General features: G+C 35.4%; 1 protein-coding gene and 1 long non-coding RNA gene across 5 annotated transcripts in view; one reads left to right on the top strand and one right to left on the bottom strand.

Moving 5' to 3' along the window:
* Nucleotides 1–19,941, top strand: part of Heph (polypyrimidine tract-binding protein 1 heph) — a 394,763-nt gene that overhangs the window by 22,583 nt on the left and 352,239 nt on the right. For 3 of the 4 annotated variants that reach the window (XM_072902196.1, XM_072902188.1, XM_072902198.1), the window contains exon 2: nucleotides 3,631–3,655. The exons of the other annotated variant lie outside the window; for it this stretch is intronic. In XM_072902196.1, coding sequence (XP_072758297.1) covers nucleotides 3,631–3,655 — 25 coding nt within the window. The remainder of the gene's footprint in view (nucleotides 1–3,630; nucleotides 3,656–19,941) is intronic. 4 annotated transcript variants of the gene reach the window in all.
* Nucleotides 8,561–19,175, bottom strand: LOC140671113 (uncharacterized). The gene is made up of 3 exons (XR_012047677.1): nucleotides 18,984–19,175; nucleotides 18,240–18,290; nucleotides 8,561–8,799 (listed from the first exon to the last, which is right to left on the bottom strand). It is a non-coding gene; the product is annotated as an uncharacterized lncRNA (long non-coding RNA).

Raw genomic sequence — 19,941 nt, 5'->3', positions numbered from 1 at the left:
AGAAAATAATTGTTCTCTGAGATTAAGCGATTAGGTTCTCAAACAGATGTCTAAGCGACCCTTGCGCTAATAAATGCGCCATTGATTACAGAAGATTAATGCTCGATGATGCAGACGACGGAGTGTTCGCTTTGCGACACGGGGAAGCGGGAGATGCTGGGGAGAATGCAGGGAGGGGAAGGAAGGAGAAGAGGGGAATCACGCGAAATGTCATCATAAGTGCAGTTTGTGTACATGCATGTGTATGCATTAGCCGCTTGGCGAAGCATGTAAGCAACCCTGTCAGTTTGGAGGCGCGTAATAACCAAGTAATTGAACTGTCCGAGATATTGGCAACAATAGTTTGGTCCCAGGGACTTCCCTTCATGCAGGCCTGTCTGTCCCTCAGTTTCCCTTCCTCCCCTCTCCGTTAACCGCTTTGTCTCTGTCCCCATCCTCATCGATCTATCGGGTAGTCATTTACGATAGTCTGTCCATCTTGTAACTTTAACGTTGGCAGCTTGAATAGAAATTTCGTGCGTTTTTTTTTCGTTAGTACGTCGCACGGTATCTTACTTTATGTCTTAGATTCGGTTACATATATTTCGAAAATAGAGATAAAAATTACATTTATATTCACAATAATACATTCCGTGTGAGTAATTTAATTGTCGGCGGTATATAAAAGATATTGCATTCCATCTATTCAATTTACTCACGACTTTATCTTATCAGCTTCTTTACCCGAGAGCAAACGTAGTCTTAGAAACGTCGCAGACGTTTCCGAGCATTTGCCGGAAGATAACTATCAGGCCCGGGCAATTAGACTCGCGTCGCTCTACCATTTGATCAGTCCTTAATTACATTTACCTGTAGCTGCATCATTCTACGACGCATATCTACTCTCTCTCCTCGGTGCGCAAGCGCGCAAACACCCGCATGTGCGTCCTCTATGAGGTCATATATATATATATATATATATATATATATATATATATATTTATATACGGCATTCTTAATCGTGATGTGATATGTCGATGCACGTGCAATGTGGACGAGTGGACGAGTCCGTGCACGAACGTGCCTCGGTAAAACATGTGTTCTAAATGTCATCACGAGTCGAAGGAGCGGTAGTAGTGTGAGATCGTGTGGGACGATCAATTTTGCACATAAATATTTCAAAGCGCCACAAGGATCGCGTTTCGCACGCGAGATAATAACGACAGACTATTTCCATCATTGTCATTATCATTTGCGACGTTAAACATGACGCGTAATAAATTAGAATTCTTTTGACTCAAACGACTCCCTGTATTTAACTGTATAAAGTCACGTTGCGTCATCGGAGCACCCTGTGCTCTGTCGCGTCGATATTATTTAACGCCATTAATATTTGACGTAATATAATCAATGCAATATAACAGATGACGCGCGCGCGCGCGCGCGCATTACGCTGCTACATTAGTATCAGATTCCGTTTCAATTATGCACGCGCGTAGGACATCGATAGCGCGATAAGGGGACTGACGCAATCAGCGAAGTACACTCCGATTCGGCTCTTCACGCGAGATGTTTGCTTACGGTTCCTAGTATGCGTGTAATCGGGCTAAATAGCGCGAACTGCGACCCGCCTCCCCCCGCTTTGCATATACATATATGCCATTAAGCTTATTTGTAATTATGGAAAATTAATGGACACTTCATCGACACACCACCGACAAATTCGGATCTACGTCGTATTACCGTGACAACGGAAAGCTCGCTTATCGACCGCGTTTGTTTATTCCGATCATCGTATCAGCATATCGCTGATCGTCATTTTCCGTATACAGTAACATTAATTTACGAGATTTTGCATAACAAGGGTTTACAATCGAATGTATTGTGCTCCTCCCCCTAATAATTTTAACCCCTTCGCAGTGTATGAGCCGAACTCGGTCACATAAAAAGAAAGGGCTTACGCTTTTTCAATTTTTACAAAAGTGAGTATTCTAATCCGCTATTTTGAATTTTAAAATTATAATGTCAGATTTGAATTCAGCGACCCCAAAAACCTAACTAGTAAAATCATCAAGAGAATCTAAAAATTTTTTTTTTCCACACACTCGTGGCGCAAACAGTCTATTTTAGCTACACTGCGAAGAGGTTAATGACTGAAGAGTTAAGAGACGTTATGAAATATAACTACGTAACTGTTTGTGCTAGAAAAACACAGAAGGTGATTTTTTTTACTCATAGCAGGATAAGCATTCAGCGGCTTGAGGTCGCGTAGCTTACTCGTTCCAAGTCGAAATTCCACTTAAGTTTCTCGTCGCCACATTGGTCCGTGTTTCCTCACAATCAGAGGAAACCCTCGTCTGTTATCGTGGACCAACAGGCAGCAATTCACAAAGGGTTGATAATGCGCCGACGGCGCGCTGACTAATTAGAATTTGTCGTCGACGGTGCGTGCGCAAGCAAGAAACAAGTAAATTAAACACGGAGAATTTCCATCCTTGTCGCAGCGTGGAAAAATTGCCGCCCCTATTATCGTGAACCGGAAGTCGTTCGCACTTTATCCTTTGCTTACGTAAATAGTATACTTAAGAGGGAAACTTCGTCGTACACGGTGGACTAAATAATCTTGAAAAAAAGATCGCGTTGCCGCGTATCGTGAAAATAAATTTCAATTAGTATTAATTTTTAAACCGACAAAATATATGGCTTTAAGATTCTTACGATTTCTCTTTAGTTTGCGTGTAAAATTATTTGACGTGACATTTTTTCGTGTCACATGTACGATTATCGATTATATTTGTAAATCGAATTATAAAAAATTTAAATTGCATTGCTAGAAGTAATTTCGTTCTTTCGAACGTAAACCCATGTATGTCTTCAGTCTACACGAAACGTTACTTCTTCGTTGTTTTTAGTTTTTTTAATTTGAACTTTCTTTCAGACCAACGACTGCAACCAGTGATTTCCAAGACGGATGAAATTACGTTTAGCGGCATCTTTAGATCAATGGTTTATTTTTAGTTCCTAAATTGTAAATAAAAGTTGAATAAATAATTTTGGGATATATATATATATATATGTATACTGTTTTTTTGTATTTTTTTCAATTACCTCACTATTATAAGTCTCGGTAGAATTTATATGTATCAACAATTTTTTACATACAATATTTATAATAAATGCAAGTCTCTCGTGCGCTACGAATGTTAAAGAGCTTTAAAATAAGATGGAATAGATTTTTCTAATCTATCAATTTTTATTCTTCTTTAAAAGCAATAATTAATATTATCAGAATTTATTTAATTTATAAAAAACTGACTTAATCCATTCTACCACTTTGCTATGTGTGTGTATTTTCTTTTTTTCTTTGTCACCTATTTTCTCTATTTCTCTCTCTCTCTTTCTCTCTCTCTCTCTCTCTCTCTCTCTCTCTCTCTCTCTCTCTCTCTCTCTCTCTCTCTCTCTTTCTTTCACATGTCCATCTTCACATTTTAAAACGATCTTCTTAATAAAACTATACCGAATGACTGTTTCAATTTAGAATCGCGTTTCACTTACCGTACCCGCTTTCTGCCATATCGATCTATCTATCTATCTATCTACCTTAATGTGTACACTTTTTCTAACTCTTCTCTTTTCTGTTTTACTTTACAGAGATACTCTTCACAGCGGGCAGAAGGTACGAGCTCTCCCGTATGCGCCAAGTTTTTAGTTCTCTTTCGCTTTTCTTTTTTTTTACTCTTCTATCTTTCGTAGAATTCTGTGTCTATCACGTCCTTCTCCTTCTCATTCTCGTTGCATTTCTACGACTGTCACTGTCTCTCTTTCCTATTGTTTCGTGGTAGAATTAATAGAGATTCCGAAAAAATGTAATGATAAGAAATTCGTAGCAATAGGAAATAAAATTTGAAGATTAATTAAATTATCGATTTTTATATTACTTAAGTGAAAAATAATACAATTAATACACTGATAATAATACTTTTTTTTTCATTTGGATAATTGTTTAATCGTGTAAAATATACAATATCTACAATAATACAATATTAATTATCGTCATTATCGAATTAGAATAATAAAATGCTATATCACGATGCTGAGTATTAAGCAAATATTTTCTCGTCGAAAGGAAAGTTTATTTTTACAAATTACGAGGAGCGATATTGCATTTTGAAAATTGAAACGGTATGATGATTACCGGGCATATCGTCTTGACTTCGGTCTCCTTATACCAAGCCTGTCAATGTGACGTTTGCTATCTGCACTTGAAAGTCCCTCCACCTGTCTTCTGTCATTCACGTAAGTAGAAATTTTTTTTGTTCTTCTAATATTTTTACAAACCTTTTTTTTTTATCGAACGAAAGTTTATTATTGCATGAAATTGATTCGTTTAATTTTCGCGAACGCTTTAATTTTTAGTACGGTGAATAATGAGGAAGAGAACCGTGCAAGAGTTTATTTCGTGGGAAAATTTAACTCGTGAAAGAGATATTTTTCGTCTGCTATGAAACTTCATCTTCGAGTCTCCGCGCGAACGCCATTCGGGGTTTAATAAGGGCAATTTATCAATCATTCCGATGGACTCGACAGCAAATAGGATTTACCGCACTTACGTGTTATTTATTGTCGGCCTCGAGAACCAATGACGATGGAATAAGAAGAAAGGATCTGCGTGTGTATTGTGCGCGGGACAGATTTACTCGATCAATTTTCAAGGTTGCAAAACCCGACATCAAACGAGGTAATCACAAATACATTTGGAACTTGCTACGTCATTCATTTGTCTTTAAAAACTCCTTATCTGACACGCGACATAAACTAAATTAATTTTTATGCGTATTAAATTTTATATATATATATATATATATATATATATATATATATATATATATATATATATCTATCTCGCTATCATTTACAATGATTATCTACAACGTATCTGTAACTCTTCTTCTGATTTCCTAAGTAAGTCGACACTAGATGAACGTGATACCGAAGTTTCTCTCTAAACGCGAATCGGTTGATATCTGACCATGTTGGATTCCTCTGCGAGTTTCGAATGCGATCCGTTTCGGCCCGGCCTGGCCCTTTTGTCCATCGAATCCTGCTTCTTTGTTCTCCATTGCTTTTGACCTAGTAGGTAACCTTTCGACAGTAACAGGATAACATCTCTCTGCTGTGAATTCTCAGTTACTCCGTAACTCAGTTCTCACACATGTCATTGGATTTAGATTTATGTTGGAAGTTTATCAAATTATATATTTTTCACATTTTTTGCTTGATTCATATTTGGAATAAATATATATTTGATCGAGTTAATTTGTCCGCAATAATGATTTCCGACAAATCTCATCGTTATACAAACGTGGATTACGCAGAGCGAAATTCTGGATGGAGATTTGCACGATAATACGCGGGTCCGATTGGAGCGGCAACAATTGGAAGCTTATTCAAAGTTTTCGCGCGGCGTTAAAGCGGCGTTCCGTTCGCGAAATTTTCTCGAATACGCGAATATATCGCGGTCTAACGAGCCCCAAGCCGTTTAACATTTTATCCGCTGCGGCATCTCTCGACGGATCCCGGAGCGGAAGCCGCGACGGTGTTCAGGGTTTCGTCGGAGGGCTTGCTAATCGCGCTTAGTAGTACACACCTCGGTCAAAGCGCTTAAACGTATGCGTAGGCAAATACGATTCAAAGGGCTCTCTACACACACACACACACACATATATATATATATATATATATATATATATATATATATATATTTGTATGTATATGTGCGGACGACCACCATAAGTCAAGGAATAGTCTGTATAATTCGGTAAAGGGAAAGAGGCGGGAGGGGAGGAGGAGGTTCCTAGGCGCAGCTAATGAATAACATAACAAACGGAATAGCACGGCACGTGCAAACATTATCGAGCAGCCGAGGATTAGCCACGCGGTCGCGGTAAATGCCTTCCTTACTGTAATAACGCGGAATATTGTGTTAGGGGCTTAACGGATTATGCGTGCACGCGGATCGCCTAATTGCGGCTATTTTCGTTCAAACGAAACGACCATTTCGATAGCGTTCGATGCTGAGTATTTATTCCGTCAAAAGAGAGAGAGAGAGAGAGAGAAATTTGCGGATACATATTTCGAGGAATAAAGCAAATTGTCTGCCCGTTAGATACTAACCGAAATGTAGGCAAAGCCGGATTTCGCATTAGACACGAGTAACGCCTCACCACCGTTTGCCTAGCAAATCATCAGACTATATTCGCACCGCTTACGTCTAACGCAAACCTTTGGATTAGGTTATTCTAAGGAAATTGAACACAGAGCTCCATTTAAACTACGGTAGATTAAATTATCCGTGAAAACAAATTTCGCGCGTTATAAAAGAATTATGTGCAATACTTTGTATCGTAGGTGTTAATTATAATAGTATATATTATACATATAATTTGGTTTTTATATTTAACTTTTATATAATTTTCATTTTAGTTTATAAATTTAATTACAACGTATATTATACAATCTATTTTTATTTCGTAAAATACTATAATTCGCGAAAAACGTAGTCTATTTGGCGTCGTTTGAGAACTAAATGTCGACACGTGTACATTCTCACGCGTACGATATCCATATTTAATCGTCGAGTGCGCTCTGGTCCATCCGCGATTTCCACCGCGAATGCAAACGCGGTGATATAATTGCAAACATTTTCGCCAGACGGAACGCTATTTGCAACGGACTAACGTGTTAGTGAACCGAATCGTCTGTGTGAAAAGCGTGAAAACGAGTCCGACACGGCATCGCGTGTCACGGTTCATCGGGATGTACCGACGTGCGCGTCGACATTTCACGTGTATTTGGTAACGATGCATCGGTCATCGTATGTCACGACAAAGCAGCGACAGAGGATTCCACGTTGATTACTCGATCATCCGTAGCCTGTAAAATGTCCCTTTGCCTTTGCGTCGCGGATTGTATTTCTTTTCCGCGAATCACAATTTTATTTTTTATTAATTACTTATTTATATGATATTTTAGTTCTCTAGCAAACGTGATGTAAATTAATTTAAATTATAAAAATATACGTTGAGCTAATAATTAGATAAAAATTAAAGAATGTTTCTGAGATAAGAACAGTTGGTTTTTTCGCGTGATTCTCAACATCTTTTTATACTTTTAAAAAACTTAAAAAAAAAAAAAAAAAAAAAAAAAAAAAACAAAGAGAGAAGAGATTTTTTAATTCTATTCATGAGATTTCATTCTACGCTCTAGTTATTTTTTTTTTTTTACGTCAACTACATCGTATTATTATTTTTAATTTCTTGTGCGAATTCTTTTTTTCGTTATCCCGCTGTCCGGCTCTTCAATTTTGAAAGGCTTTGTCGAGTTGACATCGACGTTCTCGAAAGCCATCATTAATATCCTCGAATCGTTAATTAACCGTTTGATGCCTGCCCGTCCTCGACCTGCGTGTGCAAGAGCCTTTGCCTGCCGCCATAGCCACTTGAAATCTGTTTGTTATTCGTGACAACGAAACATCGTTTAGTAGTTTGATAATCCTCGACGGGGTTCGAACATAAACGACGTCGCGTGGACTTGTTTCCGATTGGACGATAACGGGAATGAGGTTTACGGGTCATGTGGATTCGACAGAGCGATTGAATTTCGTTCGCTTTGCTGGCCTGAATAGTGCCGATTCATCCATAGCGAATAGTTATTGCTCAAGCAACCAATATACCTTTCTCTATGTATTTACATCAACGATAAATAGATAGTTTACAATTATTATAATATCTATCGGATAAAATAGCTATTTTTTTTACTATTTCATTGCATTTGAAAAAAGAAAATGTATAATATAATGAAAATTATGTATAATAATTTAATAAGTTAAAATTGGAGAATTATAAAATAATTTATTATTAGTAAAATAGCTCAGTGATATTTTGATACATGTAAAAAAGCTCGATTTTTGTATTTACAATGTCTCAAAATTCTCCATTTTCACTGCTATTGTGAACCATTTTTGTTATGACGATATAAATGGGTGAAATTGGCTGCAATGTTGCGGAAAATATCAAAAATGGTTCTATACGAAAATCGTATGATGTTGTTTTGTGTGGAAAAAATTGGATTTTATATGCGAAATTTACGTTTAGACAGCTTTGTTTATTTATAATATTTTTATGTATTTATTTTTACATATTTATTTTATTATATATATAATATTTTTATTTAATTTTAAAAGTAATATTTTTAAAAAACTATATATTATTTCGGGGTTAGACAAAATATTCGAATTTTTCCCATGAATGTCTAAGTCTCTTAATATAATAGCAGAGTAGTTTATTTTCACGCAAATTTACTTTCAAGAGTTGTGTTTTATGATTTCCATTTTTTTGTATATGCAAAATAAAGAAAGGATATCTATTTCTCAATCTATTTTCTTGAAACATTAAAATAGTGTAGTCTAATAATTTAGAATTATTATTTTTATTACGTGTGTCAAGAAGGAAAGAGGAAAGGATATATATTCTCTCAAATTTGACAATTTATATTATGATCGATTATAAATTGATGGCTTTTCGATATAGAGATACATATTTTGAAGATGATAATAGGAGGTGATAGAGTAAGCTCGTTGATCGATTGGCGAGAGAACCGATCTTCTCTCAAGATTAGTGCAGAGACTCGTAGAAGGGGGCACTTAACAGACATACGCTTACCTTGGATCGGTCATGTAAACGCGTACATAGTCGACGATAATTCAGGTCGGTCTGAGTTAGGTTGTCCGGGTCACGTCGGCACTAAGGGATGATTCCTCCCCTGGATACACAACAATAGTCATTAACGGATTAGATACGTCGACGACGATGACGTCGAGGACATTGACGTTCATGACAGTATTGAAGAAGACGATATAGCCGGTGTCGGCGATTATAGTGACAGTGATGACGACATAATGGACATTGATGATCCGTTTACGGAAGCGTATAAACTCGAGATTCGCACCTATATATATATATATATATATATATATATATATATATATATATATATATTCTCCTAAATTATCGAAGATCCTTACGGAAGCCGATATATCGGGAATTTGTCTTGTTACGAGGAGTGTCAAGTACCACGTGAAATTTGGATTAACAGCTTATCCCTATTATTATAAAAGCGATCTTTGGAAGAAAAGGTAAAGTGAACAACAATACATATTTTATTTCGTATACGAATTTGTCGCACGAATCTCAATTTTTCAACTTGAAATATTCTCGGACTAGAGCTCGATGTTTCGAATGCCATCGGAGCTTCTCGTACAAAGGATTTCGGGACATTTTGCAAGGTACAATATGTAAATTCCGAGACTTGGGGATCGCGAGTTGCTGCTGAGTGAAAAATAAAACGTATTAATCGCACGCGGCTCGTGGGTCATCTCGGGATCCATAATCAGAGCGCACAGGATTTGTATCTCATGTATAAGGATGCGATATGCCGGAAGGGACCTTATATCCCTTATACGTGTATAACTCAACCGCTATATTCATACATGCACATTATGTATACCGGTACATAGATCGCATCAGAGCGACCATCACCTAACATACGCATACACATACACACATTAAAAGGTACGAGACCTCTTCATGAAAGATTCAAGGTCCGCCTTTCCCGTTGATCTTGATGTACTCGGCTACGACGCTCGCCCTCTGATATATTCACTTCGTTTCGCTGTCTTAACATTTTCGCAAATTATCCGCTAATCAAAGCATAGCTCTGTGTGTGATGAGAGATTATTTTTATTGTCTGTATAGAATATGACAGAGGAACTAATTATTTAAATATTTGGGCAATCAAAGATTGAAATTTTTATATGGTTATAAAAGGAGTTTTTCGGGTTTTTCTTTGCCGGTAGAATTTAATTTAGATTTTATCGATTATGCAATTTAAATGTTTTTTCAAAAAACTTTATGTCGATTTTAACATTTGCGTAATAAAGCGACAAAGGTAAAAGCGAATTTGCAGATATTTCAATGTGAAGTATCATTAGTCGATACCTTTATATGCAATATTATAATACTGCGCACTATTATTAAACCGCTGTTGTCGGCATTATTTGTAAAATCTTTTTGTCGTGCATTTGTCTGGTTAACGAGCGCGCATTCAAGGCGAATAATAACAACAACGAGATTTGAATTCTAGCGATACTTTAGCAACCAACAACTCCAACTCTGTTCCGCTTCGTTTTCTTAACTCGAAACTTTTCAACTCGATTCGGAATATTGCGTAATTTGGCTACGCATGCCTCGATTTGGCTTAATAATCATTCTTGCCATCCATGAGAAAAATTAACGATCGAGTGGCGGGAACGCTCGTTAACGATTTAACTTTGGCTCTGCACGCTGTGTAACCAGCCGTAAAAATCCATCATTCCAATATTTCTCTATTTTCCTCTTCACAATAATTGGCAAGTGCCCGAATAGCGTGCGGCAGTATATAACAGCTCTACTATTAAATTTAATAGCTGTCCTTGTTCGATACGCAATCTCGATTCTGTCATATCATGTTTTATTGTACAATAGTTGTTTGTAAAACATTTATTAAAATGTATCGACCACGTCCATTCGTTTAGGATTTTCCATCATTCAAAAACCCGCGGAAAACAATTCATAGAAAAAAATTTTGTTGAAAAAGAAGAGGATTTTTTTTGTTTCTCTCCAACGCGCCTTTATAACATGAGGGGAGAAGAATATGCAGTACAATCTCTTTCTGCAGCACTCCTATATTAAAAATCTCTCACACATATGCATAGATCAAGAAGAGAGTGGAGCCTAAGACTTTTCGTTAGATTCATCTTTTCCTCTTCCCTTCTCCCGATTCATCATTTTCCAACGTCACTTTTCACGGTGTACAAACAATCTTGGCGCAAAATTACCCCCGTCTTGTACGGGCTGACTGCTTCGGGGTAGATCGAGGGGAGAGCGGGAGGGGGCGAAGTCACTCGCGCGCAAAATGAAAGTCGGCTAGGAAAGGAGCTTGCACGGCCCCTGCTGTCGCGTAGGCTCGCAAGATTCGCAAGCGCAGGGGGATAAAAGACGGGAGGGGGTGAAGCCCCCTGTGACGACGACGACGCCCGACGAGCTTAATAAGCTACGAGGCTTAATTTCGTTCGACGTTGTGCGCGCTACATATCCGTCGCTCAACGTCGCGGAACCGTATAATTCCTTTAGTCTCGCAGGATATGTTACTTACGCGTGAATACATTTAAAATAGCGCATATACGCAAAGCAAAGTATACGAAAGGGAGCGAGGGAGAGGGCAAAAAATAATAGACGCGGCGGATTTTCTTTCGTAAAAGTAATTAAAATTTATAGAGTCAATTTTGAAATAAAGAATGAAATGGCGATAGAAATATATTAAGCGATATTTAAAATGCGCTGTTTGAGAAAAAAATTTGTACTTTTTTAATTAGCTGAAAACAAACTTGGACTCTTGTAATCAACATATCGTTCGTTTACTTTACATCACGATTGGATAAACGTTTTTTTTTATGTTACTTCGACTATTGACTCGTACTGCCTTGGGTAAACGCACGCTCTTCAAGTTCCTCGCCGTAATCGGATATCCTTTCCGGGAGCTGTAAATGTGTATACCGTTTTTACTGGTCCGAGGGAGGAGCTACCCTCTTCGTTAATACATTAATTAACGCTCCTGCCGATGGGACGACTATAAAGACTTCGTTACCGCCGCTACCGGGGGCCGCTTCGTTCTAACGTTGAATTCCGCGTCACTTAACTCAGTGATTCTCCTCGGATTATACGCGAGACGTATTTCTCCGGACGACGAATATCTTTAAGATACGGCGAACGTCGGAAAGAGGGATTAACGGTTGAGGAGAAATCTCATCGCGGAAATCGACGCCGATTCTAATATGTAATAAACTTATCGCAATTATAACGAAAAGATAAGAAACTCGGTGCGATCGCGCGCGGTCGTCGTCACCATTTCAATCAAATTAATCGGACGACGATTCGGATTTGCCGTAAAATCCTTGTAAAATACCATAAAATTATCTCGACTAGCGTGAACGGTTAAAGTCGCGTTTCCCGTAGATTTACGACGCGCGATAAAAGCACCAAATGTGATAGATGGTGACTATATCGACTCTGACGTAATCTTTTAGTACGATAATAAAACAAGCATATTAGGCATCCGAGATTAAGTTGTATAAATTATGATATACATTTATATTTGCTGATGATAAACGTCCACAAGCTTGTCGCTTCATCATTGAAATGCTTAATGATACGTGACACTTTTTCTCTATAATAATTCATCATTCTATATAATGAAGAACTCGAGTCATTTTGAATAACTATTATAATGAAAACTTTGTATTTTAAATGTTATTCGAAATCATGACAGTCTTAGAGGTCTTTACTAATTTGTAAATTATTGACATTACAACATAAAATGTAATATATGAAAATTCCTAACATAAAAAACTACATTAAAAAATGTCAAAGTTTAATGGACATTTTTTTATCTAAGAGAGAAATTTTCAAGATTTGTAAAAACTTTTCAAATAGTATTCGGAGCAATACCGATTGTACGATTAAATTGTTTGTAAACTTTGAAAAAGAAGATTTAAACGCGAATCACACTATATCAGAAGGAAGCAGTCGTGGTTCTGAAATCGATATCCATTGCTTGCATGACAATGGTTTGACTTTATTTTTACAATTACAAAAAAAAAAAAAAAAAAAAAAATTTAAACCGGTCTATTTGAAGACTTTTATCGGTTTTATTTTATGCGGTAGTTCGTTAAAATGATTAATGCCACGGTCTTAGGATGCGCGAAGAGGCGTCATTGTTGCTGCTGTCGACTAATAGATACAAATGTACGCATTATGCGTCACAAGGTAATTACCGTTTAAGCCGGCCGGTTAGGTCTATGTTGTGACCGAGGATCTCTCTCGTGCAACCGCTATCCACCCTCCCTCATATTGTCCGAGCGTTCTGGAAAAGCGCTCTGGTTTATTTAGTGCCGTCAGAAATGGCTTAAGCCTTCTGTCCACATTTCTTCCGTTAACCGGCATCCTAATAAAGTCGGTTTCACAACTTACCTCTTCTCCTGTCTCTTTTCTTTTCTCTTGTTTTTCCTCCGCGAAATTGTCGCGCCCGAGAAAACCGCGAAATTCCGTTGCGAGAACGATTTGCTTTTCCCACGCGACCGAGTTTTTTTGTATATTTTACCGTGGCAATTTAACGGAGATTATCACCGGAAAGCAAGATGCTTTAGAGATTTGGATGGAATGCATTTATAAATATGCCATTGTTTTATTAATAAATATTATTTAATAATTATTTATATTGATAAGAAAGGCAAAATAGTATTTAAAATGGAAAATAAAAATAACTACGTATAAGTTATATTATTTATATTTCCTCTCATTTAGTGATAAATAGTTACTGTGAAAAGTAATAATTTATCTATATACTTGTGTTAAATTTAGAAACCTATTTGAAATATTTTAAGTTGATTTTACAAATCGCACGGAAAAATATTTTAAATATATATTTCTTTTAAAATAAAAAGATTACATTAAAATATATGTATATATAAGCAGTAAAATATTGGAATTATATATATATTTTCACGAATTTGTACTATTTATTCTATTTCTTTTTCTCTTATGATTTACATTTCTTTGATTTGTGTTTTATTAAATCTATACTAGTGATGTTTTTAAATTAACATTAGAGAAAGAATAAAGATGATCATGGTTTTGATATAAACACATATCTGTTTTGTCATTTTTCTAATTGTTTTTCTATCTACGTTTGAAACAATATTTAAAATAATGCAAGAAATGATATTAAAAGAATAATACAAATTTATAAAAACTTTAAATATTATTTTAAATAAAAATTAATTTTTTTAAATTATATTATTTTTCTTACTAATTAAATTTACTACATTTTTAATATTTTCTGTATTTCTGTATTCTGTTTCTATCATTTTCGCCACGAAAAAAATTAAATTTTTTAATAATATTTAAATAAAATTATTTTTAAATGTTTATTATCAGTAGTTTACATTTTTTAAATGTATCCACTACTGATACACAGATACCGATATGATTACATTTGCATATTGACTTAATAACGCAGACTCGATACCGATAATATCAAAATATTGTCAATCCTCCCCCATCCCCTCGTCACTATTTTACTTTACATTTTCCGATCGTAAGATGCAGAAGCGCGGCAGTAGTAGTCCCCGTGGAGCGATGGCTTCCACCATTTAATTTTCCCGTTTCGTATCACGCTGTTGGTTTCGCTTACAATTCGCAATACGAGTCGAAAAGAGGCGAAGAAAGGAGGCGGGAAAAGGTCACGGGGCGCAAAACCGCCATCTCTCCGCAGAATCTCTCTCTCTCTCTCTCTCTCTCTCTCTCTCTTTCTCGACTGAGTTATTCATAGAGAATATATTACGCGAGACTTGGCTTTGATCTGGACCTCGGATTATGCGGGCCTCTCGCAGCATGAGGCGCGTTTCCTCGTGTGTGGATTCTCGGTCCACATGGCGATGCTGCGAGCACTATATGCATAGGTGTAGGTATCTCGTGCGTGTATATGTGTGTGCGAGTACGCGCGTGGAAGCCTAACTGAGCAAAGTGCATTACTCATATACGAGTAATATACGAGCGTGCTGGTTATCAGAAGAGCAGCTCAGAGAAACCTTACACACGCTCGAAACAGAGGACGCAAGTCGGTAGAATTATTATTCTATAGGTTTCCGCGCCGGTCGAGTACTTATATATATATTGTACATGTAAGACAATTGCAATAAGCACAAAAGGATATTGATATCACAGTTTTCCACCGTAATCTGTAATATTATGGATAGCTGAAAAATATTTTACATCTCAAACTTTGAATTAAACAATTAAAAAATTAAAATGTTAGATATATTTTTATTAATTACGATATTATTATGTATAAATCTTGAGTCTCTCCTTTTTTGCTCTGATTGACCCCTAATTGAGTATTTATTTGAAAGACTTTATTTGCAAGAGTGTCGCAATGTCGATAAGTCTGACTAATTATTTGCATTTACTACTGATACAAGTCTATAGATTTATCTGAATCAGCAATGCAACCGCGATATCATTAATTAATTTTCATTCGATATTTATGCGGATCTAGGTGACGTGGCGATGGACAAGAATATATTTGGACATCTGCAAATGGTTTTCGTGTCCCTTTCTCTTCACCCGATAGCGTGACAAGACAACGTCTTATTTCTGTCAAGTAGAGAGTGCACTCTCTCCGGACACAATGAGAATTAAATTAAACTTATCAGACGCGTTCGTCGACCCTGATTTCGTTTCGTAACGACGCTTTCCTTTCGTGACGAACAAAATCGACGTGTTATACGGCAGAATCGTGCGAATTCCTATCCAACATTTCCGAATCGTGACGAAAATTTCAGGGAAAAGCGTATTATCATAATTTCATGTTCTAACATTATCATTATCGAACTATGTAATGTCCCGCATTAATTTATATTTATGTTATATTACCATTTATCGCTTTTGAAGTTGAAATTTACATCGCTTTCTACGTAAATAGCTCGCGTACCGTCAACTCTCCTTTTCTCGCGGACGAAGTCGACGATGTTATTCCCGGAGATGAAAACATACCGTCGTACAGACGGACGTTTCAGTGATTTTAGTCTGTCGCTGTAGGGAAACGCGGAACGAGGAGGAACGTTTAAGCACCGCGGAAAATTCAATTTGGAAAAGCGATCCGGTCTTGCGTATCTCGGCTTCAATTTACCAGTCTCGAAAGGATCATGCTTCCGTTATGGATACTGCGGATTCGACGTGAACTCCATATCGCGTTGCCAATAGAAACCAGAAACCGTATCAACCCCCGGGGCTGATGGAGCGCCCGCTTTTGCCCATAACGGAGGCAAGTTTATTTCCGCATGTCGGCTTCTTAATTTAGAACGATCCGTTTCCCGAGAATGCCGCGGAGCGTATGCTGATGAAATTGTTTCTTAGCGGACGAAAGATGCGCGCGCGAAGGCTCGCTATTTACCTGACCTAACTTTAAGCATCGAGCATCGGCACGCGTTTCGTGAGTCTCGCGTCGAAAGTCATTATCCTCTCAGCGCGATTAGACGGACCAATAACTGTATATAGGGTAACCTCGGGTAAGATGGCCATAGTTTTTTAAAATGCCAAACTAGTTTTTTAAAATACTTTTATTTTTGTTATTTTTTAATAGCGCTTGGCATATTATCTTCCCTGAAGCTTAAATTACGTAATATTATCGAAATTAAAAGGAAAATATTTCATAGAAATTTTATATTATCAAAATAGTACAGCATAAGCATTGGCCGTCTTACCCAACTTTTAAGGAAAAGATGACCATAATATTTAGAAAAAAATAGTGAAAACAAAAATAAAAATTATTACTCTCATAAAACAATTTACATATCTTTATAACATGTCTAACGTCGATTACGATAGCTTAACTGTCATTTATTCGACGTTATAACAGTTTTTAGTAAACAAATGAAAAATTTTGCTTTGATTCACAATATCGCTATTTCGAATAATGTATGTATACACATAACTACTGTAAATATCGATTATCTTTGATAATGACTAAAAAAGCGCACTATGTAGCGAATATTGAAAAAATTACAACCTATGGTCATTTTTTCCGTATGGCCATCATACCCTAGTTTACCCTATACTCACTTTTAATCTTTGACGACACGTAGAAATTAATCAATGTTATATTTTTTATAAATTTTATGAATATTATTTTATAATTTTAATATTTATTTATTTTTTTTTTCTTATTATGAAACCGTTTAAGTCTCTACATAGAGAGTTACAATCGCGAAGAAAAGTTACATAAGCACGAAGCCATTTACATATCTGCTTATTGAATGCATCCTTCAATGTATTCATCTTTTGTAAGAAGTTGCCGTCCGCGATTAACGATATCGATTGTTATACCTACCTAGTCCGAGGAGCAGACCATCAATCGATACATACTATATGACGTCGTATTAGAATAGCGATTGTGCGTTTTGAAATAACTTTTTTTAAAGACCTACCGGACGTGGGTCTTTTGAAACGGCTTTATTCTGCCTTTCATGCGTACAATGGTTATTAGCATGATTCATCGAAAAATCCGATAAAATAAAAATTAATTTTCGAAAAAAAATTATTACGCTTCCATTATACCGTTACAATACTTTGACATTATAACTGTTATAATAAATTTTCCTTGTTCATTTCACAAATATAAATTGTAAAGAGAAAGTTAAATATTTTTCTTCGAATATTTACCGAATTTATAATAAAATTATTAAACACGCATATGAGAGAGTATTATTTTAAGTAACGTCTCTACAAATTATATATATATATATATAGAATAATAAAATTAGATATTAATAGTTAAGTTTCGAAAATAATGCGATGATCCTGGGATAAGTTGGTTCAACATATACTCATAGGATCGCGGAGATGTTTAAATAAGCTCAGCTTTCTCTCTGTGCTACGCTACGGATAACTTCACTTCAAGTTTGAATGTCACGTCCAATAGGAGCGTTAGAATATGCCGTTTGCTTTTCAACGTAGAGAGGCATAGGGAGAGTTGCCGGCTGAGCTTATTTCATTTCATCGGTGCTGAACAAAGTTCTGGATAACGTTGTAAGTTAGCTGGATTACAGACTGCGCTCGCAATCAAACTGTCAACCGGAATCGTGCCGGTGCCGACACTGAGCAATGTCTATAATATCCTCTCCGTATAGCGTATAGCCAATCAGCATCGCGAGATCTCCGTCATTTCGATACAAAGGGAATTGCAAAGTATATTGCTATTGTGTTCTGATTTGACGACGCGCGTTAACAGATTATTATTACATCTGTTTAGTAAAGTTCAGAAAATGTAAATGTAATATGATGATGCAACCAGTAAATTAAAGTGATGATTTATCATAATCTACAATATTGCGTACATAATTACTAGTGGATTCTAATATAATATGTGTTTTTGCTTCCAATAATTAATTTCGACGATAATGCATTTCAAATTTGTTATAACTACGCATAATAACGTGTATTATATTTATACGCGATAACGTTTATGTACATGCATATGTGTCTGATAGAATTTTCGTAAATCTATTTCCTTTGGGAGATTACAAAATAAAAAATAATTTAACTTACCAGTACGATGCGCAACAGCGGAGTTGTTAGTAGCATATAACGTTGTATGATCTGTAAAACACAAATACATTTAAATTATAAAGGGGGATGTGAGTTTGCTCAAAAAATAAATAATATTTCAAGAAATAATTATTCCGCGCAATTTAATTCCGCCTCTTTTATTTATCTTCTTTATAGGTAATACGGGTTTAATTAAAAAATTACCTAATTTTTTATTAAAATTAATTTAATTAAACTTTAATGTTAATTATAATTTTTTTCAGTCTAAACTTTTACAAAAAGTATGATAAATGTAAAAATCCAATTTGCACACACAAATAAATAATTTATATAGTTTATATAATTATATAAGTTATTTGTTTAAAATGAAAATAAGATTTTTATCTATTATACTTTACTTACTTTATAATAATTGACATTATTGAAATAGATTTTTTAAAAATTAGATAATTTTTTTATTAATAATCTGTATAAAGAATAAGTAAAAATTTAATATTACAAAATAATTATTTAATATCTATATTTTTATCTAGACAATTTATAATATTTTAATTATAAATCTTGACTATAATATATGTAAACTATAATATTTAATAAATATTTATATACAAATATAAGTTATAAAATATTTTATACACATATATCTATATAGTAATAAAGTAGAATAGATTATCATCGTGAAGCAAGTATTTAATTTCACAATTATTAAAACTACATTCAATGAGTTACCTATAAATTCCTCACCTCATAGTTGCTCCGCCATCGCCCGATGCCATCCTAGGCCACCTCTTCCTCTCTAGTTGATCTTTGATTGCTATTTCATGGCATTCACTCACGGTTAATTACTATTAATCACTTATATTAATAAAATAAAAAAGATCGCGCCGCACTTTGCACGGCACTCCTGATATTAATTGCAGTCAACGTATTTTATTATTTATATTGCGACGGAAAAACGAATGCGAAAACTACGATTTGTCCAACACTCGAAAATTATGCGGCAATGTCACAATTAACGGTAAATAGCCTGCGTAATTGATTAACTTCCACGATAAATAATATGTTAAAATATAGTGATGACGGTAATTTAATTTGAACAACGAAATGGTACAAATTATATTGTTGAATGAACACGCGCATCTGAAAACCATTTTATTATATATTTCGCATTATATATATATATATATATATATATATATATATATTTATTTAACTTATTAAGAACTAAGAACTTATTAATAAGTTAAATAAATATATAAGTTATTAAGTTAAAATTAAATATTCGCAAACTACGATTTGAAAACATAGTTACATTTGTCGACAGTTTTCCATCGAATGATTCTGACGAAATACGCGTTTGATACTATAATATAGAAATGTCCAATGTACGTGATATGCGATAAATATTCAAGTATGAGTTAATCATCAGATGTATTTACTAATTAAACGCATCGCGACGTCATTTGACTCAATTCGTACTGTATTCGTGACGTTTTGTGGAATACGAAAATGATATTGGCTTCATGTTGATATTATCGAGTTAATGAAGTCAGAAATTATATAATTGAAAGTTAATTTTAAAAGCATAATAGATTATCACACACACAATCCCACGAGAAATATACTATTAATAAACATTCGATTTATCGTGCCATTTCGTTATTTTAGTCAAATAACCGTCGTCACGACACTCTTGTATGTG

The sequence above is a fragment of the Anoplolepis gracilipes genome, chromosome 11 (assembly GCF_047496725.1).
Source record: "Anoplolepis gracilipes chromosome 11, ASM4749672v1, whole genome shotgun sequence".
Classification (NCBI taxonomy): Eukaryota; Metazoa; Arthropoda; class Insecta; order Hymenoptera; family Formicidae; genus Anoplolepis; species Anoplolepis gracilipes.
Note: the sequence above shows the minus strand (reverse complement) of the source record. Positions and strands in the feature narration are given on the sequence as shown.